The sequence below is a fragment of the Uloborus diversus genome, unplaced genomic scaffold (assembly GCF_026930045.1).
Source record: "Uloborus diversus isolate 005 unplaced genomic scaffold, Udiv.v.3.1 scaffold_812, whole genome shotgun sequence".
NCBI lineage: Eukaryota > Metazoa > Arthropoda > Arachnida > Araneae > Uloboridae > Uloborus > Uloborus diversus.
Genome location: NW_026559025.1, coordinates 61,604 through 89,042, shown reverse-complemented (window position 1 = coordinate 89,042; position 27,439 = coordinate 61,604). Strand labels below are relative to the sequence as shown.

The 27,439-nt window shown below is 33.7% G+C and overlaps 1 protein-coding gene across 1 annotated transcript; it reads right to left on the bottom strand.

The window, feature by feature from the left end:
* Positions 1-1,363: 1,363 nt before the first annotated feature.
* LOC129233931 (voltage-dependent calcium channel subunit alpha-2/delta-3-like) lies at positions 1,364-25,327 on the bottom strand. The gene is made up of 6 exons (XM_054867851.1): positions 25,196-25,327; positions 10,567-10,619; positions 10,424-10,485; positions 4,355-4,508; positions 3,526-3,718; positions 1,364-2,602 (listed from the first exon to the last, which is right to left on the bottom strand). Exons 1-6 carry the CDS (start codon positions 25,325-25,327, stop codon positions 2,486-2,488), a joined length of 711 nt encoding a protein of 236 aa, XP_054723826.1. The 3' UTR covers positions 1,364-2,485.
* Positions 25,328-27,439: the final 2,112 nt, after the last annotated feature.

Sequence of the window (27,439 nt, the reverse complement as noted above, 5' to 3'; positions counted from 1 at the left end):
TTTACTGTCAATCATGCTTGATGTTTCAAATTTTAACTCTTCAAATTCGACAATAATTTATGCTTTGTATTTTCTTGAGGTGTAAAACTTTCTGTAGACATACTAAGTTCATTAACTTAACTCAAACAGTATTTTTTAATGAACTGTAGAGGTATTACAACTACCATGCTGGATAAGTATAAGCTTCAGTTATTTCAGCAAATGAAGGCATAGTAAAAGGCCTCTCACTGTCGACCTGACGCGTTGAAAGCATATAGGTTACTTCAAATTGTTCTAATGGCAAAATATTTATGCTAATTGGCGTTATTTAATTTAAAATAATTGTCTTTCATATCTAACTTTTAAGCGATTAGGAACTTTAGTGCTGTTTCATGGCAATATTTGTAATCCATTTTGCAATGATCCAAGGAATATTTTGAGCAACAAATGTTTGCGACGTTTGTATAGGATGTTTCATGGAATTTTCGGATGACATATTTATGGTTAAATAAATGACTATGAACACTTTTGTACAAGTTTTAATTCATATGGGAACTTACAAGTGATCAATTGTTGCTATTTTAAAATTATGAGTGACTTTTTACTTGTCAAATGCAATTTAGGCTATTAACATATGAAAATTTGTCACACTTTTGTTACAAATTAGGCTTTGCTTTTGCTCTTTGTTAACATTACTTAGGTATTTAGTTTGTAGGTCATATCTTAAATTAATTTAGTGGCTATCAGACTTTGTTTCAGTTGTAAAATGCACATTAATCATAATAATTTAAAAGTTTCGCTTGTTAAATAATAACCTCAAGGCAAATGATTTGTCTAAGCAAGAGTGCTTTTGAGCAAGGCCGTTGAAAAGGTTAGTCAGCCAGGTCAGAAACTAGGAGGGGACCCAGCTTGATGTTGGAAATGTTGACTGTAGAGGGGCAAGGTGTCTGCTACAGTAACATTTTTTGCACAATGCAAAAACACTATTCAAATTACAAAAATGAACCAAGACTTTTTCGCTTTTCAGCGCAAATAAAAAAAGGGGAGGGGGGGACAAAAGAAGAAGAAAAAACAACCACAATTTGACAGAACTTTGCAATATTCAGCTTAATCCTTTTAGAAATCTTTGTTAAGATGTTAAAATTACTATAAAGTTCAAAAATAGAATAGGGATCATGTTTCTCCAATAAATTTATTATTGGGGGTAGGGGACTTGTACAGTTTTAAAAATAAAATGTACATTCTCTCAGTAGTAAATAAAATTCTATTTTTTTTTTTTTTTGAATTTCAAACTTAATTTAGATTTAGTTTTCAACTGGAAGAAATACATTGAGGCATTTTGAAGCAAAAATGAACTTTGTTCATTTTCATTTTATTATTATTATTTTTTTTTTTTTTTGCTAAAGTTTTTTTCCCCTTATTTTAGTTTATTCGCTTAAAATCTTTTAAACTCAGCTTAAACCCTGTAGAGGGGTAAGGTTGCGGGATGGTGCTGGGTAGCAAAACTGACACTGACATGGGGCTTGCCTAGGCTCTCCCTGCTTCTGAGTTTTGATATTTGCTTTAAATACACTGACTTTTTCTGTTACAGACAATAACTCTATAAAATATTTTCTATATTCATATAGAATGAATACAAAGATCTTATGCATTAATTCAACCAAAGTATGAAAAATATGTGTAATTTTTTATACGAGATTTTAACTTGTGCATTTTTCTGAAATAAAAATTTCAGACTAGTTGGATGGACAAAAGTGTTGAAACATAGGACAACTAGTTTCCCTATAGGAAATAAATACACCAAGAAGAAAACAAAAGTAAAGTAAACTATATATTTTTTTAAACTTTTCACTGCCATTTTAAAGGGGAACAACAACTGTTTCATTATACAACTTCCCACTTTTTTAGTGTGAAGCCTTAGGAATAACTTGCATATTACACAGGAAAAATGACAGGCTCTTCCCATGGCATAACAGAGGAAGTTAACAACAACCCATAGAGCAAATGTTGTATAGTGTGGAAGAATATATAATATTCAATACATCAGATTCTGTATAATTTAAACAATGTAAACATCTTTATTTACAGCTGTATAATGTATAGCATTGAAGTTTGATATGACTGAAGATAAGTTTTAACACTTAAAAAACGAATATATGTTTATGAATTGTGTGTAAAGGATATGTCATCTTAAAATTTCAAAAATGAAAAAAAGAAAGATCATGCACTTATGTAAACAAGCAGGATTACATTTGGCTACCCCAAATTACCTGTGATACGCACATTATCTCTGTTAGATTAACTGGGACTCTGCTGTAGTTTATCACACATGGACCTTATTCACGAACAAAAGTCTTTCAGAGTTTCCATACATCACCACAGAGGTACATCCAGGCTGGTTGGTCCAGACATAAAATATAACAATGTAACAACATTGTCTGGGTCAACAAGGCAGGCAACAGTTTCAAAGCCTTACTCTTATAAGGCAAGATATAATCTGTTCATTTCATACATGAAACCAGTGCTGAGTTAAATAGAAAATAATAAGTCCTAAAAATAAATTGGAAATACTAAATGCTTTATTTTGACTAGAACCTCCACACTCATTGTTCATGTCTGCCTCCTAGTGGTAAAAAAAAGGAAAGTATTAAAACATAATTCATCCAAATGTATATTACAAAAAATGTTGCAAATAAAACATTATTATTTAGAAAATATAAATGATAAACAGAAAAGTGATACAGTAAAACCTGTGAAGTTGACCACCCTTGTAAGTTGACCGCCTTTTTCAGGCACGGAATTATCCCTTATCATATAAATCAACCTCTGTAAGTTGACCACTAAAGTAGTGCACCACGAGTGGTCAACTTACACAGGTTTCACTGTACTTGTAAAATAGTCAAGGGGTTTTTTTTTAGAAGAGCAAGAACGCTGTTCTGGTATTTTTCTACAGGGCGGACACACTTTCAGCACATTATTCCAAATACTATTTATTTTTACTTTGATCTAAAATCGTAATTTGTCTCTAAAACAGAATGATTTAACTCTGCTCAAGTCGAAATTCTTCCTAAAATGGACATTTTAAAATATCTTTTCAAACCATACAGTAAATAACATTGTTTTAAAGTGTAAGCCTGGGAAAAGCCTGGAAAATAAGCCTTGGAAAAGAATGGATAAAATAAACTGAACTACAAAATCAAATCACCAGAATGGAAGAGATTTAAATAAATATTTGCACTGCAAAACGAGCCTTCTTTGTTTTTTTTTTAACAGGAAATATTGAAGAAAAGATCATTTTTATGGATGAAATTACAAAGGTTTTCCTCATGAGCATTAGATAAGAAAATTTAAAAATAGCTAATTTATTATTGAAATATATTGCATATGAACATTGAACAACTTAGAATTGCAGTTGTGGGTTGGGGAGAGGATTACTTTTCGAGAACTCAGCATTAACTTTTTTTATTTAACTATAGTTTTTAAAAGCTTTAAAAATAAATAATAATAATAATTAAAAAAAAACTTTTTATGCAATGTTATTCTTACTTCCGGATGATAATTGAGGCAGACATTTGGACGACGTCTGTACATGTTTTGTTTCATCCTTGTACATCTCAGGGTTTCATTTTGACTGACTTCTTTTGGTTCTAGCTTTACTGATGTAGTTTCACAAGGACATGTAGTATAAACAACTAACATAACAAGATTGGTGTAAGGTACTTGCTGTACAATGAATTGTCTGAAAAATAAGATGTTAATATGAATGAAAAAATATATTACCAACTACAACTCATGTTATAAAGCAACTACTGAAAAAAAAAATGATGAAAAAGAAAAAATAATGCATGAAAATTAGGGTATCCCGAAAAAATTAAAGTCAATTATTCAAGTCGCACCACCAAGAAACACAACACCCTCTTATATTTTTCCTTTTGTGTCAAAACAGTTGTAAAAAAAAATCTTAAAATTTGAACAACAGCAACCTGTGCCGCTTTGTGCCTGAGAGTGTCAACCAGCACTTGTGTACTTGGCTGAATTGGAAAAAAAAAAAAACTTTTTTAGAAATTTGAAATTTTATGTTGGTAAAACATTGTTCCTATAGTCCCACATGTACACAAAAACATTTATACAAGTTGAAAAATATTTAAGTATCCCACACAAAGCCTAAAATTTATAATTTTCTTCAAAAAAAAATTTTTTTTTTTTCCATCTATTTTTAAAAAAAGGCTTAGTAAATTTTAAGAAAACATCAAGCTGAAAAATAAACAATAAAGTGGGTAAATCGTGTTGAACAGAAGTTTTGTTCTCATGCAATATTTAAATCTCCTACATAGTACTCAAATATATGGTGAAATATCAAGTTTTAAATTCTTACTTATCACAGCCAGTTGAGTGGCACATAGAAAGTCTTCCTTTAACAGGTTCAGTGAAATCTCTCGGCAACATCTCATATAAATCCACTTCTTTTTCACATGGATGAGGAACTGTTTTATTGGGCCTATCACTACCATGATCATCATAATCATATTCTGTAACAGTTCAATATTTCTTTTAAATCTTTAGAAATAAATAATGAAAATAAATAGTATATCTGCTACCCTGAAAGACTGAAATTGGAAAATATAGCATTTCACTGGTGATTCACAGGAAACACTTGGAGTTTCACCAATGTCGGACTTTTGCCAACGGATTTTAGCATGTGAATGTAGAAATTTAGCAGATTTCACTTTTACAGTAGCACATCCACAAACAAGGGAAATTACTATGAGACAAGATCTTTGTGACAACAGTGTTATGCAAACAATTATTCTGAGTTTGGACATGTAACCCAGCGGAGCAAGGGCTTAAACTGTCATGCTATTACTCATGACTTTGAGAAGACTATTTTATTTCTGGTCTTAGAGGCCATATACAGTACAACCTCAATATCTCGAATCTCTTGGGACGGGGAAAAATTCGAGATAGAGTTTTTGAGTTATCAAGGTTTAAAAAAAATTACACTAGTAACTCTCACAATTACCCACATGTACACTATATGCATTTATATGTGTACTATGGGACCACTTTGATTTATGATCAATAAAGTAGTCTTCAATATTTTACTACATTTGAAATTTTATAACTTGAAAGTGCACAGGATAAGATTTTGAAATTAACAATAATTTCAACTTGGTTTTTTCACTTAAAATTTTAAAAATTCAAAATTAATCTTCAACCAGTAACTCCTCACATTCAAAAAGTTTTCAGCAGCCTTTTTGTAGGAGTTAAAAAAGCAGAATGATGAAAATGAGGAACGCATTTTCCGTTTCCGCATGAAAACTTACGGACGAAAAATCAACCCCTTTTCCTCAAAATGGACAACATGTTCAAGAGAAATGCACTAAGATTCTGGGGAAAACACAGCACCCCGTCATACCAACACTCCCCTATTATCTTTCCCCAATCACCTATTCACAAACTTTCCAAGAAAAGGGATGAAAAACATCAAGCAATTGCCCCTGGAACAGTTTTACTACAAGACTGTCAAAAAAAAACCTTGAACGTTTCAAATTTCATTTCTCACAACGCAACTGAACTATGTTCTTTCTGACGATGATGAAGATGAACTTCCTGTGATGGAAAATGATGTTTGCACAATTGGAGACTTTTTAGAAGCACTGAAATACAGCAAAGAATAGAAAAACTTTTTCCTGAGCAAAGGGGATTCTGAAAGACTTGCTAAGGTAAATAATTTAAATATTTATGTTGAGAAACAGGCTTGTAATACAAAAAAGAGATGTCAAACTGTTTTAACTGATTACTTTAATTGATTAAATGCTTTTTAAGACAAGAGTGTGCTGTCAGTATACCTTTATTAAGAAAAAACAGATCAAGTACACTTGATGTAAAATGTAGTAACCCTCTCGCAATTGTTTCGATTGTGTTCTACAAAGGGCACAACAGCCCATTTTGAAAAAGGAAAATTAAGTAGTCCCTACTAATAGTAGAAACCTCCCAATAACGGACAAAACTTCTAGTCCCTTGACTGTCCGCTATTCGAAGTTTTCACTGTACACGTATCCTTTTAAAAATAGTTTTTGTATTTAGTTCATTGAGTTATGATAGGAAAGAAAGTACAGAGAAATCCCATTGCAACAAATACCGATACAAAAAAAAAATCCGTTACAATAAAAAAAAACATTCTGTCTCATTTTAAAACCCATTAAGATATGCATAAAAACTCTTGTTTCGATGAAACAATTTTTTTAAAAATTTGTTACAACGAAATGTTTTTTTCAACGCCAGTTTGAATATTTTTTAGTTATAATTGTTTTTGGAAATTAAAAAAAATCTTTCACTAGTCATAACGTGAAAACTTGGTTTGTACTTTGGAAATGGAGCGATTCAAGGTGCAGTAAAACCTGTAAAGTTGACCACCTGGCTAAGTTGACCCCTATTTTCAGGCACAGAATTAGGTCTGTGTCATATAATTCAACCTCTATAAGTTGACCACCTGTTTAAGTTGACCACTAAAGTAGTGCACCACAAGTGGTCAACTTACACAGGTTTCACTGTATACCGATATTCAAGGTAGAAATCTGCTCATGCTGAAATGTAAGCTGATGTGAGACACCAAAAGCGAGTGGCTAGTCTTATGCAGTAGATTTCTATGTGCTAAACGTCAGGCACAGTGTGGATTTGGGTGAGGAACCTTTCAACTTTTCTTGCGGTTAGTAAAGTGTCGTTCATAAATTAGAAACTTTTCTGATGTCCTCTGGTTATAAATTTTTGTACAAAAGAAAATGACACTTTCTGTGAAGACGACCAATGAATCAATGTTCAATGTTTTCCTCTTTGTTTTTTCAGAAAAAAATTGTTTTTCATTTTATTTTAGATTGTTAGTAAAGATAAATGTTTCATATTTAATTGTATCAGAGTGTAGGTTTGCAAAATTACCACTTTTATAAAAATAAAGAAAATTTTAAGGCGATTCCGTTACAATGAATTTTCCGTTACAACAAAGCATTTTATCAGTCCTTTAGAGTTGGTTGTAACGAGATATCACAGTATCAGAAAAACAAACAGAATGTGTCAGTTAACATACTATTCTGATTGCAATAATGTTTAATTGGTTAAATTTTCTAAGAGAACAAGCAAGGAGTAATGATGTAACATATACTTTTGATTCAAACATTTCAAGTAATTAAGAAAGGGGGAAGATACTAATATTTTTTTTAGTTAGGGTCTGGTGGGGGAAAGTGGTCAATGGGGTAAAGTGGTCATACGTCAAATAAATGGTTATACCTTAAAAATAAATGTTCGAATGAATGTGAAAATTTTATTTTAGGTTCTGAGAGTTAGAAACTACATTTTGAATACAAAATTTCAAAACTCGCAAAATTTTATTTCGTAAAAAAAAATATTTTCTGTAAATATGAAAATTTTAAAAATCTTAACACCTCTTTTAACTTCTTTGGGAAATTTTGTTTGTTAGAATTATGAACAGATTGACGGTACAGGAAGCTTCCTACATGTCTTAAGATCGCTTACTCATTAGCAGTTAGCTGAATATATTTTAGATAATTTTTTAGAACAATTTCAGTAAGATGGGGTAAAGTGGTCATAATATTAGGCTTAACGAATATTGTTCATCTAATGTCACTTAATAGTGAAGTATAAAACAGATATAAATTAAATATTCATTTCACTTAATATGTATTGTTTTTACAGTAAATGGGGTTAAATATACGAGTACACAGCGCCGTGTCCAAGGGAAGGGTTTTAGGGGTTAAACCCCTCCCTTGGGGAAAAAATAAGCAAAATGAAGAAAATGTATATTTGACTTAAATTTACTTTAATGAGAAAGTTTGCGTTCAGCGTTTTTATTTTATTTTAATTTTCTCTCTGAAGTTTTTTGCGATTTACAACTGCTAAAGCCTTACAAACTGATGTAATATTTCGGAAAAAGTATGCCGGATGAACCGCTGAATGAGCTACCAATGCAAAGAAAGAATATTGCTTATTGTAAGGAGCTTATGGTGAATTTGGCATATGTTACATCTATGAAGATGCATTAGTGATTGTGCTTGGCTATGTAATTTGCATCTGCAAAGAGCTCTTTCTTGTTCAGTTTATTAAGCATTATTTCAGAACATAACAACCTGATATACATTCTACATTATAAAAGAATTTGTGAAGAGTTTTTAATACTCATTGCAATATACTACATAGTAAACAGATTTAATTAAAAAGAAGCAAGCAAAGTTTGATTAAAGTGAATCTGTGAAACGAAGGAATACTTTGGTAACTTGTACAGCTAGAGGTATCCTTCAAAAATACAGCAGCCCTTACATGTGAATAAACGCCATACTGGGATCGGCAATTTGTCGTAAAACTAAAAGCTGTAAGGGGGTTGAATTCTCCCCCTTACTGGTAAGATTAAAACCCCTCCCTTTATGAAAATCTGGACACGGGCCTGCGAGTATATACTTATGCATACGCATATACTCGTGTAGGCGCGTATATAAACGTATTCACATACATGCACCAATAAATACGTATATGGGTATCTGCGATATGGGTATTTTTTATCTATGCAGATATACATTCGACTATACACGTATATACTTGCTTTTACTCGTATGTATATGAACACTTATATACTCAGGTAGACACGTATATACACGTGCGTACTCAAGTAGACACTTACATACAAGCATATGATATACAAGTATAGAGGGTGAGTTTAAACTCTTGGGAATTTTTTTAAAAGGTGTTAGAGGGGAAGATAAGAAGCTAGAATCATAAAGAACATGTGTTCAAAAACACAATGATGACGCACTACATGCACGCAAAGCCAAAGACTGATGGATGCAAAACAGGTCACAAATTTATTACACTCAGACAATTTTACATAACATTTTAGATCCTTAGAAAGTTTTACAGCGATTGAAGAAATTTGCGGCCTACAGCTGTAATACATGCGTCGCAATCACAAAGCGCTCTCTGTTTTAATAATGAGACTTTTGAAAAATTTTCATCCGTCGTTGCGCCTTTGTTGCGATGAGTGTAACTACTATGGGCCGTAACTTTTAACAAGTACTCTAAATATTTCCTAAAAACTAAAATTTTGAAAAAATCATCTTTGTGTAAAAAACTTGTCACCTGTTTTGCATCCATCAGTTTCTGGCTTTGTGTGCATGTTGCGCATCAGCGACCATAAGCTCCTTATTATTCCTTGCTTCTTATCCTCCCCTCTCACGCCCCTTAAATTTTTGCTTGGATTCACTCTGTAGGTATACATGTATATAAGCGTATATACTCGTGTATACATATATGTACTGCTGTATACACGTAAATGTACGTATATATGTCTTTTCAGGTATATAATTGTGTTTACACGTATACATACGTATATACTCGTGCTTCCATATATACATGTATATATCTGAGTAAACACGTACAAACACGCACTGGATGCATCCACGAATTAATTCGTGTATACCCGTACATACATTTATGTACACTTATGTATGTGCCCACATGTACACTTGTACATGTATGCGTATATACGTCTACTATACACATATATACTCAAGTATGCACGTGTATACTCGAGATGCAAGCGCTTACATGCATATGACGTTCGTTTATACGCGTATATATACGTGACACGTGTATAAACATGACACATATATACTAGTGTAGATACGTCAACACTCCTTTAGGTAATCACGTATACATGCTTATATACTCGTGTATACACGTATATACTTGAGTAGGCACGTGCATGCATGTATCTGATGTATACACGTATCTACTCATATATGAACGTGTTTATTCATATTTACACGACACTTATATACTCGTGTATACACACAAATATTAGTGCATATACTTGTAATCATAAACATAACTGAAATATACAAATATTAGGGTTATTTAATATGGTTTTGCATTTATTTTTAACTATGACTACTTTACCCCATGCTATGACCACTTTCCCCCATCCCATGGAGTAAAGTGGTCATAAACACAATGGGAAAAGAAAGTGTTATAAAACTAATTAAATCAATATTTTTTTTTCTAAACTTCAATGTACTGTGTTCTTTAATAATGCAATGTAAAATAACAACAAAAAAAGTTGAAGTGTTTAAATAATTTGTTGTATTTATTATCCCCCAAAGTTAAAAACCTACGATTTTATGACCACTTTACCCCACCAGACCCTACTTATTGCAAAACATATTTTAAAGTCATTATTTATTATTTAAGTCAAGTTTTTAAATGAAGAAGGAAACTCCAATATCAAGAATGAAATTTTAAGTGTCATAAACTAATGAAATAAAAACATACTATACTAGAGTAATGCATAGGAGCATTAAGTGCTTATTTTCCCATTAAATCATATAATAAAGACATTTAAATTGAGGCATTCAAACAACTAAATTACTTTCCAACTTACCACTAGATGCTAAAACCCAGTCTTTTGACCACCATTCATATATACTTAGCTGTATGTATAATCTGATGCAAGAAAAAAAAAATCAGCAACAAATTGGCAACAAAATTGAAATTTAGCATTTTTATTTTAAAACATATACTTACAAAGCAAGTTTGCTCCAAAACCATGTCAAAATGTTTCTTAAATGATGAAAAGGCTACAGAAAGTAGACAGAAAAATATAAAAATTTGAAACAAAATTGTACAAAAGTAAAATTCTGGCAGACTGCAAAAAATATTTAAAACAAAAAGCTCAATAGGAAGAAATCAATCATTGTCATAAAATATGAAAATGACAGTTTAAAAAACGAAGTTACATGCATAATCAGTCCCTCAGTGGATAATTTAAAAGAATTTAAAAAACCTTCAATGCCTTGGCACAGGGCAAAGAAGGTCTACCTCTGTAAACATCCTCCACTCAGGGGTGGATACAGCTTCTGATTTAGGAAGGGTCATTATTGTAAAGAAGTGAGCACAAATAGGGGTACTGGGTGTTATATAGTTAGAAAAGATCCAGGGTTGGGTTCTTCAACGTGTGTGGAATGATAATACCAAAATAAGGAGAACAAAGTAATATGAACGTCTAACTGTTTTATTCACACTCCATGGACTGACTTTCCCAGCCAAAGCATTGGCAACCGCGCATGCGCTACAAGTCGATGCTCATTAGTATACAATATGTTACACGTCCTTTTTTTTTTTTTTTTAAACAAAAAAATTGATTTAAACCAAACACAATTTAAGCATGCACTAAAGATTAAAATGATAAAAACAAATAAGTGCAAAAATTACTAAAACAATCACAATTTAAACATATACTAAAATACTAAAATATTCAAGAAAAATAAATGTCAAAAGTTTTTTTTTTTTTTTTTTTTAAACATAGTCCTGGAACCTGAGGGGTCTTCTTATTATGCGTTTTTCTCGTTTGGGGGTTGAGACATTATCAGGCAGAGTCTCAGTTGGATTTTCAGATGAATCCTCCCTTACTATTTGGGTGGATGGTGATTTTATTTTTTCCTTATCTACATCCAACTCCATGTTTTCTTTACTCTCATCTGGTCTAAGGTGAATTCTATTTCTTTTAAGTTCACTTCCTGCCGCTGTTTTCACTAAGTAAGATCTGGGTGTATTTAACTTTTCTATAACTGTCCCTGGGGCCCAATCTCGGTGCCCTAGCTGTACGAAAACTGGTTGATTTTTCTTTAGAGTTGACAGTTTTACAGCTGATCTGTCATAATATTCTTTCTGTTTATTTTGCTGCTTTTTTAAAATCTTTATTGTTTCATCTGTTGGGAACTTTGGTGTGAGAAGAGATGTTTTCTGTGGCATTACAGTTCGAAGTCTCCGTCCCATAAGCATTTCTGACGGTGATAACAAACTGGATTTTGGAGTGCTGTTGTATTCCAGTATTGCTAGGTTGGGATCTCCTTTGCTTCTAATAACTTTTAGTAAAATTGATTTCATCGTTCCAATAGCTTTCTCTACCATTCCATTTGATTTTGGATACTTAGGTGACGATGTTACAGGCTCTATGTCATACGACTTAGTAAAATTTTGGAAAAGTCTACTATCGAACGGTGGACCATTATCAGAATGCAACCTGCGTGGTATACCATGGTGTCCTAAAAATTTGTTTCAGTGCATTGATAACTGGCTCTGCTGTTTTCTTTGTCAATTTCTTAATTTCTATGAATTTGGAATGGTAATCAACACATAAAAGATAGTCTGTTTTTTGTAGGTACATGAAATTCAATAGCTACCTTCCTCCCATGGCAGTGTTGGTATACTGTATGGTAGTAAAGTTTCTTTTACATTAGCACGTTGATGTTGTTGACAAATTGTGCATGCATTAATGAATTTTTTTATATCTTCACAAAAGTTTGGCCAATATACGTTTTTTGAAGCTTTGTTTATGCAAGATGTTATCCCTTGATGGGCTGAATGTATGTTCTGCAAAATTTCAGCTTTCATCTTTGTGGGAATTACTAATCTATTTCCCAGAAATATTAAATCGTTGTAACAGTGAAGTTCTGCTTTCTTGTCCCAATAGCTTCTAGTTTTCTCAGGCATCTGTTTAAAACTTTGCGGCCAACCTTCTTCAATGTATTTTTTTATTAAAATTAGCTCCGGATCATCTCTAGTAGCAATCTTTAGAACTTCAGTCTTCTCATCAGTAGCTGATAGGACTGTATGAACAACTGCTGCTCCTGCCTCTAAAAAACTAGTATCTTCACTACCTTTCAACGGTGTCCTAGACAATGCATCTGCGATATATAATTTTTTACCTGGTACATGTTTGTAGTTCAAAATCATATTTAAATAATTCTAAAACCATACGCTGTAGTCTTGGGGACAACTTATCTATAGGCTTTTTCAATAGACCTATTAGAGGCTTATGATCAGTTTCACACCAAAAATTTAGTTCCAAAGATAAAATAATGAAACTTTTTACAACCAATTAAAATTGCCAACAGTTCTTTCTCTATTTGACTGTAACGTTGTTGTGTCTCTGGTCAATGAGGATGACGCGTATGCAATTGGGTGACCCTCTTGTATCAAAACAGCACCCAGTCCCAAATTGACTTGCATCTACAGACACTGTGGAGAGTTTATCTTTGTTGTAGAAAGATAAAACAGGAGAGTTTGTAACACATTTTTTTAAGTCTTCAAACGCCCTTTGTTCATTTGAACTCCATACAAATTCTACATTCTTTCCAAGTAACTTCCTTAATATACCTGTTCTGTCAGATAAATTTGGTATAAATTTTCCTAGAAATGTAATGATACCTAAAAATCTTTGAAGTTCTGCTTTATTCTTTGGCGTGCCGTATTCTACTATAGCTTTAATTTTGTTTTCATTTATAGACTGTCCATTCTTCGATAAATCAAAACCCCAAATATTTAACAGAATCCATTCCAATTTTACTCTTCTCTTTAGATAATTTCAAACCATGCTCTCGAGCTCTATCTAGAACAGCTTTTAACTTGGCATCATGTTCTTTTTGAGTTTTCCCAAACACAAGTATATCATCAATGTATATTAAAATACCATTTATATCAATAAATATATTTTCTATAGTTTTCTGGTACACCTCAGGTGAACTGCTTAATCCATACGGTAATCTACAAAACTTATAGCGTCCAAAAGGCGTGGCAATGGTACACAATTTAGAACTTTTTTCTGTTAGAGGAATTTGTAAAAATGCCACTTGAGGCATCCAAGACACTGAAAAATTTAGCTCCCTCCAATTCCGAAAAAAGACTTTGCTGGGTTGGTATTGGGTAATTGCTCTCTTTTAATATACTTATTTAAGCCTCTGGGATCCATACAAATTCTTATTTCTTTGTTTTGGTTTCTGTACTACAACAATAGGGTTAACCCAGTCCTGTTGGTTCAGTAACTTTTTCAAGTACCCCTTTTGACACCATGTTATCAATCTCTGCCTTAACTTTTCCCTTTAAAGACGCTGGTATAACTCTAGGTGCAGAAATTTTTGGAACTGCATTTTTGTCTAATTTTATGTCATACGTATACAAAAGTTTACCCAAACTGCCAGTGAAAACATCATTGTACATTTTGAACAAATCAACAATTTTCAAACAACTGAAATTATTTGATTTCTTTTAATAAATCCTAACTTTTCAGAAGAATTCAAGCCAATTAAAATACTCGAATTTTGCTTAACAACATAAAATTCCAAGACTTCAGCTTTATCGCCATATTTACACAAAAATTCACAAAGTTCCTATGACATTTAAAGAATGTCCTGTATACGATCTCAAAATTTTACTAGTCTTCTTAATATTTTCAGTTCTTTTAATTACTTTAAAGTATGATAGTGGAAGAATATTGACCTCCGCACCCGTGTCAATTTTACAAGATATACCTTAGTGGTGTTAATATGTATTTTTTCTTTCCACTCGGAATTGATTCCGTCAACAACCGATGCTACACTAATTTCATTACTATCGGTTTCATATTCATCAGAGTCATCTGTATTATCCACTAAATTTATCTTTTTATTCTTGCAAACACTAGCGAAATGGTTTTCTTTACCGCATTTGTAGCACCGCTTTCCGAAAGCGAAACATTTCCCGTAGCGATGATAAGAATCACATTTTGAACATTTCTTTTTTACTTCCGCCTTTCTTTCACTCTCGGAATGATCCACGATGTTTTTCTTTTTCGATGACGCACGCTTGTTAATAGCTAAAGAAGCGCTTGAATTCTTTTTCTCTTTTACTGCAAGGATCGAAGACGCATGACTCATTAGTTGAATTTGCTTGGTGCTCGATTCTTTAGCACGGGCAATATTTCACGGCCTGCTCTAAATTTAGATCCGATTCCATCAAAAGTTTTTCTTTGACTGCCACATCATTTATGCCAATAATTAAAAGGTCTCGAATTAAATTTTCTTCCTGCGTTTCGAAATCGCAATCTTTAGCCAAAGCCTTTAAATTCGTCACGAAAGAATCAACACTTTCGTTTTCCCCCTGAACGCAATTGAAAAATTTGTATCTGGCTATAACTGTATTTTTCTTCGGTGCGAAATAATTATCAAAACTGTTTAGTACAGCGTCGTATTTCTCAGAGTCCGCGGAGCTTAATCCAAAGCTATTAAAAATATCTAAACAGTCTTCGCCCATACATGTTAGCAACAATGCTACTTTTAATTTATCCGCCTTATTTGTTTTTTCTGTTGCCTCTAGATAAAAATTAAATCTCTGTTTGAACTTTTTCCAATTTTCTGGAACGTTACCTTCCAAGCATAATGCTGTAGGCGATTTGGCTTCCATCTCGAAATAAAAAAAATCTACTTACAGTTTTGCAAGGTCCAAATCAAGATTTGTTGAGCGCACTTAACAGGTTGTTATCAATTTCCACTTTGTTGTTCCGTGAGCTGCCACCATGTTATATAGTTATGAATCATCCAGGGTTGGGTTCTTCAAAGTGTGTGGAATGATAATACCAAAATAAGGAGGACAAAGTAATATGAACGTCTAACTGTTTTATTCACACTCCATGGACTGACTTTCCCAGCCAAAGCATTGGCAACCGCGCATGCGCTACAAGTCGATGCTCATTAGTATACAATATGTTACACATTCCTTAAAGATTGAGATTAAAAAATCAAGTGTTTAATTATGGAGAAATTGAAATATTTTCAGTTTTTGAAACTCGGTTAAAAGTTAACTATAATAACTTTGAAAATTTTACTGACATCAGATTAATTACCCTACTCCATAGATTGCAACAAAATATAACTTTTATGTTTTCATTAAATAGTTAATGAGATACAAGCCTTCAAAAATGCAGCATTTAGCATTTATGAGAATGCTGTTCAATTTGATCAATTTTCCATCGCATGTAACTATTGAAATAAAAAATTTTAAGCAAAAATATTTTAGATATTTTTATATAGGCATAAAAGGAACTTGTATACCAAATTTCATAAAAATCTGTTACCCATGTGGCCACCACTTTTTTGCGAATTTTGCTCATTTCATATGGAATGACCCAGCTATGAAAAATGTCAAACGTTGTAAAATGATGAACAAAAATTCTATAACACAAAAATAATTTGTTTCATGATAATTTAAAATTTTCTCACAATATTATTTGAAAAATAATATTAATAACACTACAAGGAACATGCAGCGAAAATATAAAAACAAACAAATTTTACTAAAAAGCATAGCTTTTAATAATGTAAATATCTTCAAAAAGTATAAAGTTAGAATTTTTTCCTGAAAGTAAAAATGAAAATTAATAAATAAATAAGTATAAAATGATAAATTTGCAAAACCTAACCAGACCGGTGTTTTGAAGTCGCGGAGAAGACTTTCTTTTTAATAGAGACAATAGACTGCTCTGGATTTTTTAAATCCGCAAGCTCACATCTCCTTTGAAAGGAAAAAAAGGTTCCTTGTAACTCCGAAACACGTTTTAGCACACTTTCCTTTATTTATTTTTAGCTGTGCATCGCGGTTTCACCCGCGTTAATAAGACAACAATATATTAAAAACTATTTTAAGTATGTCATGCTATAACATAAAATTACACCCTTGTCCAGGGGCGGACTGGCCAGGTCGGCTAGTCGGGTATCCCCGACTTTGCCAACCACCGAGTGGGCCACTTCAAGCAATTTTTTTTCTTGAACTTAATACATTTAAATTCACATAACACTTTTTAAAGTGTCATAATAAAAAAACACGTAATTCGCATACTCTTTGTGAAAAAAGCATTTGGAAACAGGTTCCACCCCCCCCCCCCCCATCCTAAGCAGGGACCAATGTAAACAGCCGAAGTTCACAGGTGCGTATGTTTTCCTCTCTTATCAACTTCCTGTCTAGTTTTTAGAGCTTCGTGGGCCATGGCTTTTGCATTGAAGAAACGAGAGGGGGCCAGAAAAATTGGGGTCCGACGAGACCTGAAAAATGGCCCGGGACGAAAAAAGAGCGTTAAAAATTTATACTTGTACGTCTATTAACAAAAAACGAAGGGGCCTGCACTATTAGACAAAGTGGCCTCAACTCAGCTAACAATGCGTGGGCCATGCTGTGGGGGAGGGGGGGGGAGAAGGGACCCGGTTTCGAGCCTGAAGGAGGTCCGATCCGAGATTTTTTAAATAAGGGGTGAAATATACGTAGGGACGTAGGGATGAACAAGATAAATGTGAGTCCATAAAAGTCATTTGTGACTGGGCCCAAAATTTATGTGCACTCTCATAGTATTCACTGGTTGTGACAGATTCAACTAAATGCTGTCAGTTGGCAAGATATTTTATTGGTCTATAGTTAGTTATCGCTATACGAGACTTTTCATCTCAGAACCGCATACGGGAAAACAAGTCTGGACTACGATATACTGAATCTGTAGCAGGACAAAATTTCGACTTAGAAGAGAGAGCTCCTGAACATAGGCGGATTTAGGACTAAATTCTATGGGAGGGGGAGGGGGAGGCAAGGTTTCAGAGTTCATTTTCAGAATTTTGATTTCGAAAATTTACGGGAAAATAGCAGCCACTTTCCCGCTCCTTATGCCGTCGTACCAAACAAAATAGAAAGTCATATTTCTTAGACTTCGATTGCAAACAGTTTTCCCTGGGAAACCTCTTTTTCTTGTCTACTATTGCCAAAGAGAACTTTATAATGTGTTTTAAAAAGGGAAAACTCCTAAAATTTCCATCTCCTTCGCGTAAACTCATCCAAAGAAAATTTGTAGTGGTGTTTAGTCTCACTGTAAAAAAAATTGAGAACTCCCAAATCATCTCCTATTTTGAGAACCCCCAGCGTCATAAGCGTCGGTCTTATAGTTTAATAAGCATTTCCTAGTTAGAGCAACCACCTTCTCCTCTAACATGTCAACATGTATCCCAAAATTGCGTTTTTACGATTTGAATAACAAAATTTTCCGGGGACAGTCCCAAATGCGTTTTTAAGGCTTCCAAAATTTCCAAGGGACTATCTGCAAGCTAAATCATTTCCCTTGCGTTACTACCAAATGAAGCCTGAATTGCGTTTAAAAAAATGTCTTTTGAAATTGTGTCTAAAATGAGATACCGAACCCAGTGTCAGATTGGCATGAATTTTAAAATATTAAAAATACTCCTAGGTCTGCTCCTCCCTTACAATACAACCAATCATTTGGACACTTCTGATCCTCAGAGTTCATGAAAAGTGATTTGTGGTATATTTCATGTCCAACTTGAGCGCCAATTAAAGGTCCTTATGTCATTGGTATCTTTCGCAATCTCTACATTTACGACATCACACATCTTTTTCTGAACTAACACAACTCGTACATCATTAAATTTCGATTAAATGATATTATAATAATAAATTTTAATTATCTGAGAAAACATTTGTTCACATTTGGATAAAGTAACTTTAACTCTTGGAATTCAGTAAAATTACTGTTCAAAAGAAAAAATTCCAAAAAACAACCAATAACACTGCTGCCATCAGTCACCCACGCCTGCTTGAAATTTTTTTCATTTTGTTGTGTTGCCCCCCCCCCCCCTCTTACTGCCATATGTCTACCAATGCGTAATGCTTCAAAAATCATAGCAACGGGAGACTTTTTCGTCTTTTGTCAGAAATTTTCAATCCCCCCCCCCCCGGAACAAAATCATGGCTACTGCCTTGCCCGATGCTTCCCAGTTCCATTAGTGTTACCAAGGGTAACTTAAAATTGCATTTCTAAAACTTCTCATTTCTCAGAATGTCTGGAAAGAGCCCTCCACATTCTTCTGAAAACAAAGATAAACTAAAATAGACTTCAAATTTCAAAAAAAAAAAAGTTAAAATAATAAAATTGTAGGGGAACTTCTTTTTCCTCTCCTCAACGTTACCGAAAATTGTGGTTTTTGACATCAACTTTGAAAATAACGCTTGGAAGGGAACTATATAGAACCCCTTCTCCTGATTCTTTTCTCCTTAGGCCTATATAGATCAACCAATTTCGAAAAAATTCCGTGGGAATAACCTGATTCCTTCCTTTCCTCGTGCCTTTCTTATGTTGTCAGTATAGAAGCCTAAAGATGCGCCTTTTGAGACTTATAATCATTAGTATCCTTCTTTGAAGGCACATAAAAAATAGTGTCAGTGTTAGCTTTATTTTACGTTTCACACTTTTCTTTTTTTAGAACTTTAAAATTTGATTTAGAAACTTAACGGAAAATAGGAACTATCGGTAGTTTAATACCTCTGCTTGACTCGGAAGAATCGAGATCCGGTACTGGTTAATTTAACTTTTTAAATTTATAGAGGTGGATCAAAGCATTCTTTTGCCGACTGGGCCAAAGTTAGCCAGTCCGCCCCTGCCCTTGTCCATCGGTATTTTCCGACAAATAAGAAAATCGAAAAAAAAAAATTCAATTAAAAATAATTGAAAACCCTTGATTTAAAAATTTACATGATATTATCGGTAACTTTAATAAAACAGAACGCTAAAACTCTACCCGCCGGCAACCGGATGCGAACCCGAGACAATTGCATCACTTGCCCGGCGCCTAACCGATTAAGCTACGCTACAATACTAGGAACAGCTTCATTAAGCAATAAATAATGCATCATAAAATATTATCGGTTTTATTTCAACTTATTGCTACTCCACTCCTATTAGTCATAGCGTGATATTATATAACCTATAGCATTCCTCAATTAATTGGACTTGAACACAAAAATAATTTTTCAATCCGAACCAGTAGTTCCTGAGATTAACGCATTCAAACTAACAAACTCTACAGCTTTATATTATTAGTGTGACGATATTTACATTTCTAAAAGCTATGCTTTGCAGTAAAACTTATTTATTCATTTATATTTCTTACGTGCGTTCTGATTGTACGAACAATCTAAAATGTAATTGTTTCCATTTGTATGATATATTTCTGTTAATGAACTTGCTAACGCTGAAAGAGACCAGGCTTGCCAGAATTAAGAACAGTAAATATGGGACAAGAGTGAAAAAGGGGAGGGGGGGGGCAGGAGTATTTTTAAGACGCCTATGCATGATAAATCTGAAAAATACAATCGCAAACAAAAGCATTAAACCTCACAAAATGTAGCTTATTAAAGCATAAAAATCGTTTTCATTGCAATTGACGACGCATGCGAAGAGATATACAGTTGGCTCTCTGTTTAACGACTTTCAACGGACCACAAAAAATCGTCCTTAAGTAGAACGCGTCCTTAAATAGAACACTTTTAACACTATTGTGGACCATCTGGGACCGGGAAAAGCCGTCGTTAAATACAGAAAGTCGTTAAATGGAGCGTCGTTAAACAGAGAGCCAACTGTAATTCCAACATTAGTCAATGAGCAAGGAAGAAGCAATGATTCGGTTCCTCATGGTCTGCCGCCAAAACAGAAACATACAAACCAAATCAAAAGGAGAATAACTTTTGCGTTTGCTGCCACATGATTTTCTTATTGCTCATTATATCACATTTTTTGTTCTACTTTAATTGTTCCCTTAAAATAATGTCTCGTTCTGTAAAATTTTGTTATCAGCTAGAATACGGGACCAAGCCGTCCCGTATGGAAGTTCCCCGGGACACGGGACAATTTCTCAAAATACTGGACTGTCCCTTGAAATCCAGGACGTCTGGCAACCCTGAAAGAGACTGAAAATAAAGGTTTATGTAAGGGCAGTGGGTAGCACATCATATTAATCTCTTCCATGGCTTGAAAGATATGGAATCAGCCACAAATGGTGTGTCGAAAAAAAATCCATCCCGCGAATTCCTGTTGGATATTTTGTTAGTTCCAACACGACAGATATTCTACAAAAACATAACGACAGAACTGATGCCAATCGACTTCTCGAAAACATGAAACTTCGGTGTTGCCACACAACAACTTCAAACCTATCTTCAACAATCTCTGTTTAGGGGTTTTCCCCCCTTCCCATGAAATCGGGAAAAATTGAAAGAAATAATAAATGAAATAAAAAATCTGGAGTCGGAGTCGGACGTTTCTAAGTCCAGGAGTCGGTCACTCTAAAAATTTGATTCGGATATACGGGAGCCGAATGAACGAGATTCTACTGTTCTTCAAACTAATTTACTTGGACAAAAAGACGTATTTTCCAATTCAGCCTGAATGTTTGGTGCGTAAGAATTCCGGGAGCGGGGGAAACGCCCCTTGACCTCTACGCCTATGAAATGCAGTGATGATCCATGAACCGAAGAGTTCATGCGTGTCTGAATGAAAGACTTTGGGATAGAACACAGGTACGTCCATATGTTTTCTCAACTTTATATTGTTAAGCGTCACCGATTCATTCTCTTAAAAGCCAGTTTTTATAAGAGTCAGGCAGGTCAGATGCATGCCATTTTTGATTTCGCTAAAAATTTTACAGTGTTTCTTCGAATGATTTTAGAAGACACGTATTTTTCTTAGCTTCCAAAAAAAATCCGAAAGTTGGTCCCAACTTAGTGTTTTTCTCAAATCGACATTTTAAAATATTCAATTATCTCTGCGTATTGAGCATCAGCAAAAGTAATCTTTGCGATTACAACATGATACATAAAAAGTAGTCGAAAACTTTGTACTGCATAGTGAATAAAATATGACAACGTATATAAAGTACAAATTCAAAATGAAAAAAGGTTAAAAAACCAGCAAACAGCTGTTTCGGCACTCTAAAATATTTAGTGCCTCAAATAAAATATGTCGTAAATTTTATGGCTGACCTTCAATGGACCCTGGCAGGGATGGCTAAAATGTGCCGAAGAAAGTGAAAATGTGTCATGTTTGAGGCCTCCTGGTTCCATGCGCTGAGGTTCAACCATAGTTTTTGCGAACAATTTGTGTAGTGATGTATATAAATTATTAAAGAGGCTCATTGAATGCGTGATTAATGCTTACTGCTGAGAAAAAATAACAGTTTTGTCATCAAAATATGATAAAAAGTGTCCTTTTTAGTGTCCTGTATCTCAGTGCACTGAGGGTCAGTATAGAAATTACTGTTTGCATTTCAAACTAGAGTATGTGTATTTTCACAATCAAGTGACAGAACTATGGGCAAATTCTTTTCAAGAACACAATACGTATTTCAAAACAGTAAAATGAACTATTTAGTTTTCAATTCAATCAACATATCCGGGTTTAAACTTTCCTCCAAGGACTTCAGATACTATTTAAAAAACTAGTATGATCAAAAACTTACCATAAAAGAGTTTTAGACTTGCAAATAGACTGATTATGCTTACTCGCATACATAAGTAAAGTACTTTATAATATGATAACTGGAAGCAAAGTTCAAATAATAATAATAATAATAATAAAACGGTTATTATTGCGGTAAAAACAAGTTATTTGCAGCTGTGTTTTAGGTATATTTTTAATTATTTTAATTAAGATAGCTTTTTTTTGTTTGTACTGTACATTATTGTTCGTTGGCATTCGTTTAGCCTGTACATTATAGAAACAAAAATTGTTTTCTCTGCTAAATTACCACGATAGCAATCAATTACTAAGTCATATTTTATTGCTTATGATAAAAGCAATATTATGACATTATAAAACAAGGGTATAGTTGCCTGACTGACTAGAGGAACAATAAAAAAAAAAAAAAAAAATGCAAGACAAAGCATATAGCTTGAGTACAACTAACTGGATGCGTCGATAGCTCTTATTCAATTTCCTCATCTTGCATTTTATGAACCTGCAGAGCCATTGGCCGTAGTTATGTCACTTGTTTGTGAAAAGATATACACTTTAGTTTAAAATGTAGGCATCAAGTTCTATGCTGACCCTCAGTGCACTGAGATACAGGCACCTAAAGAGTACACTTTTTATCATGTTTTGATGTTTTTCTTTCACTTTGCTTCTAGTTATCATATTATAAAGTATACGAGTAAGCATAATCAATCTATTTACAAGTTTATAACTCTTTTATGGTAAGTTTTTGATCATACTAGTTTTTTAAATAGTATTTAGAAGTCCCTGGAGGAAAGTTTAAACCCGGATATGTTGACTGAATTGAAAGCAGAATAGTTAATTTTACTGTTTTAAAATACGTGTTGTGTTCTTGAAAAGAATTTGCCCATAATTCTGTCACTTGATTGTGAAAATACACATACTCTAGTTCTACACTGACCCTCAGTGCACTGAGATAAAGGCTTATGAAAACTGAACTTTTTAGCACAGAGTCTGAATGCAGGGAACCAGAGGGCCTAAAACATGGCACTTTTTTATTTTTTCGACAAAGTTTGGCGACCCCTGAAAGGCTGTACTGAAGGTCAGCCACAAAACGTACGATGTATTTCAATTTAGGTGCTAAATGTCACATTGTCAACACAAGAATTTATTTGGCTGATGCTTAATACACAGAAATAATCGCGTTTTAAAAAACGCTGATTTAGAAAAACCTCTTCGTCGAACTCCACTTTTCGAATTTTTACAGGTCCCCAAAATTTTTTGTGGAGATAAAGAAAAATTACATGTCTTCTAAAATCTTTAAAAGCATCCGCCGTAAAAATTTGAGCAAAATCAAAAATGGTGCATATCCGAATACCCCATTTCTGCACGGTTCTTATAAAACTAGCTCTTAATTCTGATCCGAAGTACCAAATGCAATTGTCGCGAAACAACTTCAAACTCTCTTCTGCCACGCGGTTATAACAGATACATGAAACCAATTAACTTATAAAATTTTATTGAAGAAAAATTATGAACTAAATGAACGAACATAAATTAAAATCATAACATAACTAACAGAAGCAACATAAGCACTTGAACATGAATTCACTGAGTATATATACACCAAACTGCTTGGCTAATACTGTTGCCATTTTAAAAAACATAAAAGTTTTTCCACATACTCCCCACCTGTACTCTTTAATGAGTACACTAAAACTTAATATAAATTAAACAGATCTATCAATTTAAACTAAATTAGACATTTCAATCATCACTTAAATTAACAATCAACATACTTCAGTCTGAAATTAAACTAATTTAAACATTCAATAAACAATACATTTCATTACAAAACAGTCACTTCGAATGGATAGAGTAGTTGAATTGCTCTTCTTAAGTAACCTTTAGACGTGCGGACTATGCATGCACGTACATTGCCATCTCTTCCTATGAGAACTTTATCGATCACACCCATGTCCCACAGTAATTTATTTTTCAAAGGTCCTTCAACAAGCACTACATCTCCAATTTTTAAGTTCTGTTGGGAGTGAGGAACTAAAAAATTATGAGCACTTCTCAATTGCAATAAATACTGTTCTTTCCATTGAGACCAAATTTGCTTGATTAAACGAGTCTGGAACAATTTACGTTCCAGACTCGTTAATAATTTTGTAAAGCCTTTTGGTTAGAGCTTTTGTCAAATACCTCAAGGAAATAATTTGGAAAGTTAATCTTGTCCTTTCCTGGAAATAAAAAACATGAAGGTGTTAATGCAATAGGTTCATTTAAATCATTGAACTCATAGGTAATTGGTCTATTATTCAAAATGAACTCAATTTCTGTAAGGATGGTAGCAAGCTCTTCTAATGTCAACAGAGCTCTACCGAGTATTTTTCTCAGCGGGTCTTTAATACTTTTCATCAATCGTTCCCAAAAACCTCCCCACCATGGAGAACGTTCTGGAATAAATTTCCAAATGATGTTTTCCGACGCTACAAAATTCTGCAGCTCTGGATGCTTTATTATTTTACGAAAAGATTTCAGTATTTCACAAGATGAACGGAAAGTCTTTGCATTATCAGAAAATATTATTTTTGTATTTCCTCTTCTTGCTAGGAAACGTCTCAAAGCTAAGATAAAACTTTTTACGGACATATCTTGCACTACTTCAATATGAACCGCTCTAGTTACGGCACATGTAAATAATACAATGTACACTTTCTCACAACTGTTTAATTTAGATTTAACAGTTATTGCACCACTAAAGTCAGTTCCCACATTAGTAAACGGTGGACTTTCAGCAATACGTTCCAAGGGTAATTGACCAGTTAACTGCTTAGCTGATTTTAACGAATATTTTTTGCAGATTAAACAAGTAGAAATAACTCTTTTCACAGTCTGTCTTCCTTTCGGTATCCAGAATTTCTTACGCACTTGAGCTAAAGTTGATGATACACCCGAATGAAAGACACGAAGATGTTCATGAAAAATCACCAATTCCGCAAATTTCGATTTCGGAAGTAAAACTGGATGTTTTTCATTTTCAGTCAATGGAGCCTCCTTTAGACGTCCTCTTACCCTAAGAACACCAGTCTCGTCCAGATATGGAGATAAGGAATAAATCTTAGAAGATTTACTAATCTGCTGATTCTTTTGAAGCCTTTGAATTTCCTCGCGGAACATTTCCCACTGCACAGTTTTTATCCACATCTCTTCAGCTTCTTGTAATTCTATAGCACTCAGTGGACCCTTTTCAATTGATAATTTTCTGGACTTCGAAATAAATCTCAACACCCATGCAGTCACTCTCAGTAATTTTTTGAAATTACTAAAGTCGTTAACTTTTAATATAGGACTGTACGATGAAACAACCGTGTTAACACTAACTTTCAAAAGTTCAACTTTCGCCGCGTCATTCGAACAGTATCGTTTCTGCAACGGCCACTCATCACTAGGACTAGCCAACCACTTTGGTCCGCGCCACCACACGCTGTCATTTTTCAACAAACTCAATGATTCACCTCTTGTAAGTTTATCTGCTGGATTCATTAAACCTGGACAAAATTTCCACATACTAGGCGAAGTCAAATCTTGAATAAGACAAATACGATTTGCAACAAATTGTTTCCACTCCCTAAATGAACCTCTAATCCAACACAAACAGATTTCTGAATCCGTCCATAATATTACTCTATCAGACAAATTATTAAATAAACCAGACAAATATCTGCACAATTTTGCAGCCACTAACACTCCTAACAATTCCAGTCTCGGAAAGCGTTAACTTTTTCAACGGTGCCACTCTGACCTTTGACATTATAAAGGATGTCGAAACTTCATTCTTCTTATTACTATACCTAAAGTATGCAACCGCACCATAAGCCACTAATGACGCGTCCGAATATATGTGTATTTCAACAGAATCCCTAAGGTCACTCACATTTAAAAAGAAATATCTTTCTACCGTTATTGAATCTAAATCTTTAATCTCCCCATACCACTTCCTCCACTTCAAAGTCAAATTCTCTGGAATTCATCATCCCAATCTGCACCTATTTTCCAAATATCTTGCATTAAACATCTAATTCTTACAACAAAAGGAGATAAAAAACCCATTGGATCAAATATCATTGCGGCTGTCTGCAGCACACAACGCTTAGTATTTTTCAACGAAGATAAATTACTCAACAAAGATTTTACATCTAATGACAAACTGTCCTCCTTAGTATTCCAATTCAACCCCAACACCTTTAACTGACAATTTTCCAAGCACTCACTAGTACTCAGACCCTGGTCAACCCATAAAGATTCCAATTCAACTGAATTAGATCTGAGCTTTCTTAAGTTGAAACCCTCATCTTTCAAAACTGATACGGCATCAGACGACAACTGAAATGCTTCTTCCACGCTTTCAGCTCCAAAATACAAATCATCGACGTGCAATGAACTTTTCAACATTTCAACAGTTTTACGCCTATTATCTTCATATTTTTTTATGCGAGTTTTAATTGTAGCACTGAGAACAAAATTTGACATTGTACAACCGAATGGTAATCGATTCATTTGCATAATTTTATATCCCTCAGAGTTATTTGAAGCCCAAATAAATTTCAAATAGTTACGATCATTTTTTGCAATACTAATCATAAGGAAAGCCTTTTCAATGTCTGCATTGAATGCAATTTTAAATTTCCTAAAGTTTAACATAATATCAAGAATGTTAGCGTTTAAATTTGGACCACATTCTAACGCATCATTTAACGAAATATTTTGCTTTAATTTTGAACTACAATTAAAAACGAGTCTCACTTTAGTCGTATAATTATCAATCCTAACAACAGGACGATGTGGCATAAAGTATTCGTTTTCAGTTCTAATACATTCCTGAACTATACCTAGCCGTTCTTGTTCCTCAATAATTTTATTATATTCTTTAGCCATCCATTCATCCTTCCGAAGAATTATTTGCAATTCATCAAATCTTTTCTTTGCATTACAAAAGTTATTCCCTAACTCAATCGGGGAAAATTTCCATAGCAATCGTGTTTCATATCTACCCTGAATGAATTTTAAATTTGATTGAAATCTATCTATTATACGCTTATCTGTTAAAGTTAATTCTTCCTTATCTGTGATACCTAAAACATCAAGATCCCAAAGAACCTGAACATCCTTTGCAATTGCGCAATCCGTAGCCAAAACTCCTACGACGCTTGAATTGCAATTTTGTTGGACCCCCTGAATAGCTAACCCAAACATCGTTGGTACGCAACTTAATGTTTCATTTATTTTGAACACTTTTGAATCGCAAATTATACCCCA

What these genes read in the sequence shown, in the direction of transcription:
- LOC129233931 (XM_054867851.1), bottom strand. Translation starts at nt 25,327, where the DNA reads ATGTGGATAAAAACTGTGCAGTGGGAAATGTTCCGCGAGGAAATTCAA. An exon ending in CTGGGTTTTAGCATCTAGTG is followed by an intron (nt 4,509 to 10,423) that starts GTAAGTTGGAAA and finishes GAACTGTTACAG; the next exon opens with AATATGATTATGATGATCAT. An exon ending in GCCTCAATTATCATCCGGAA is followed by an intron (nt 2,603 to 3,525) that starts GTAAGAATAACA and finishes TTTTACCACTAG; the next exon opens with GAGGCAGACATGAACAATGA.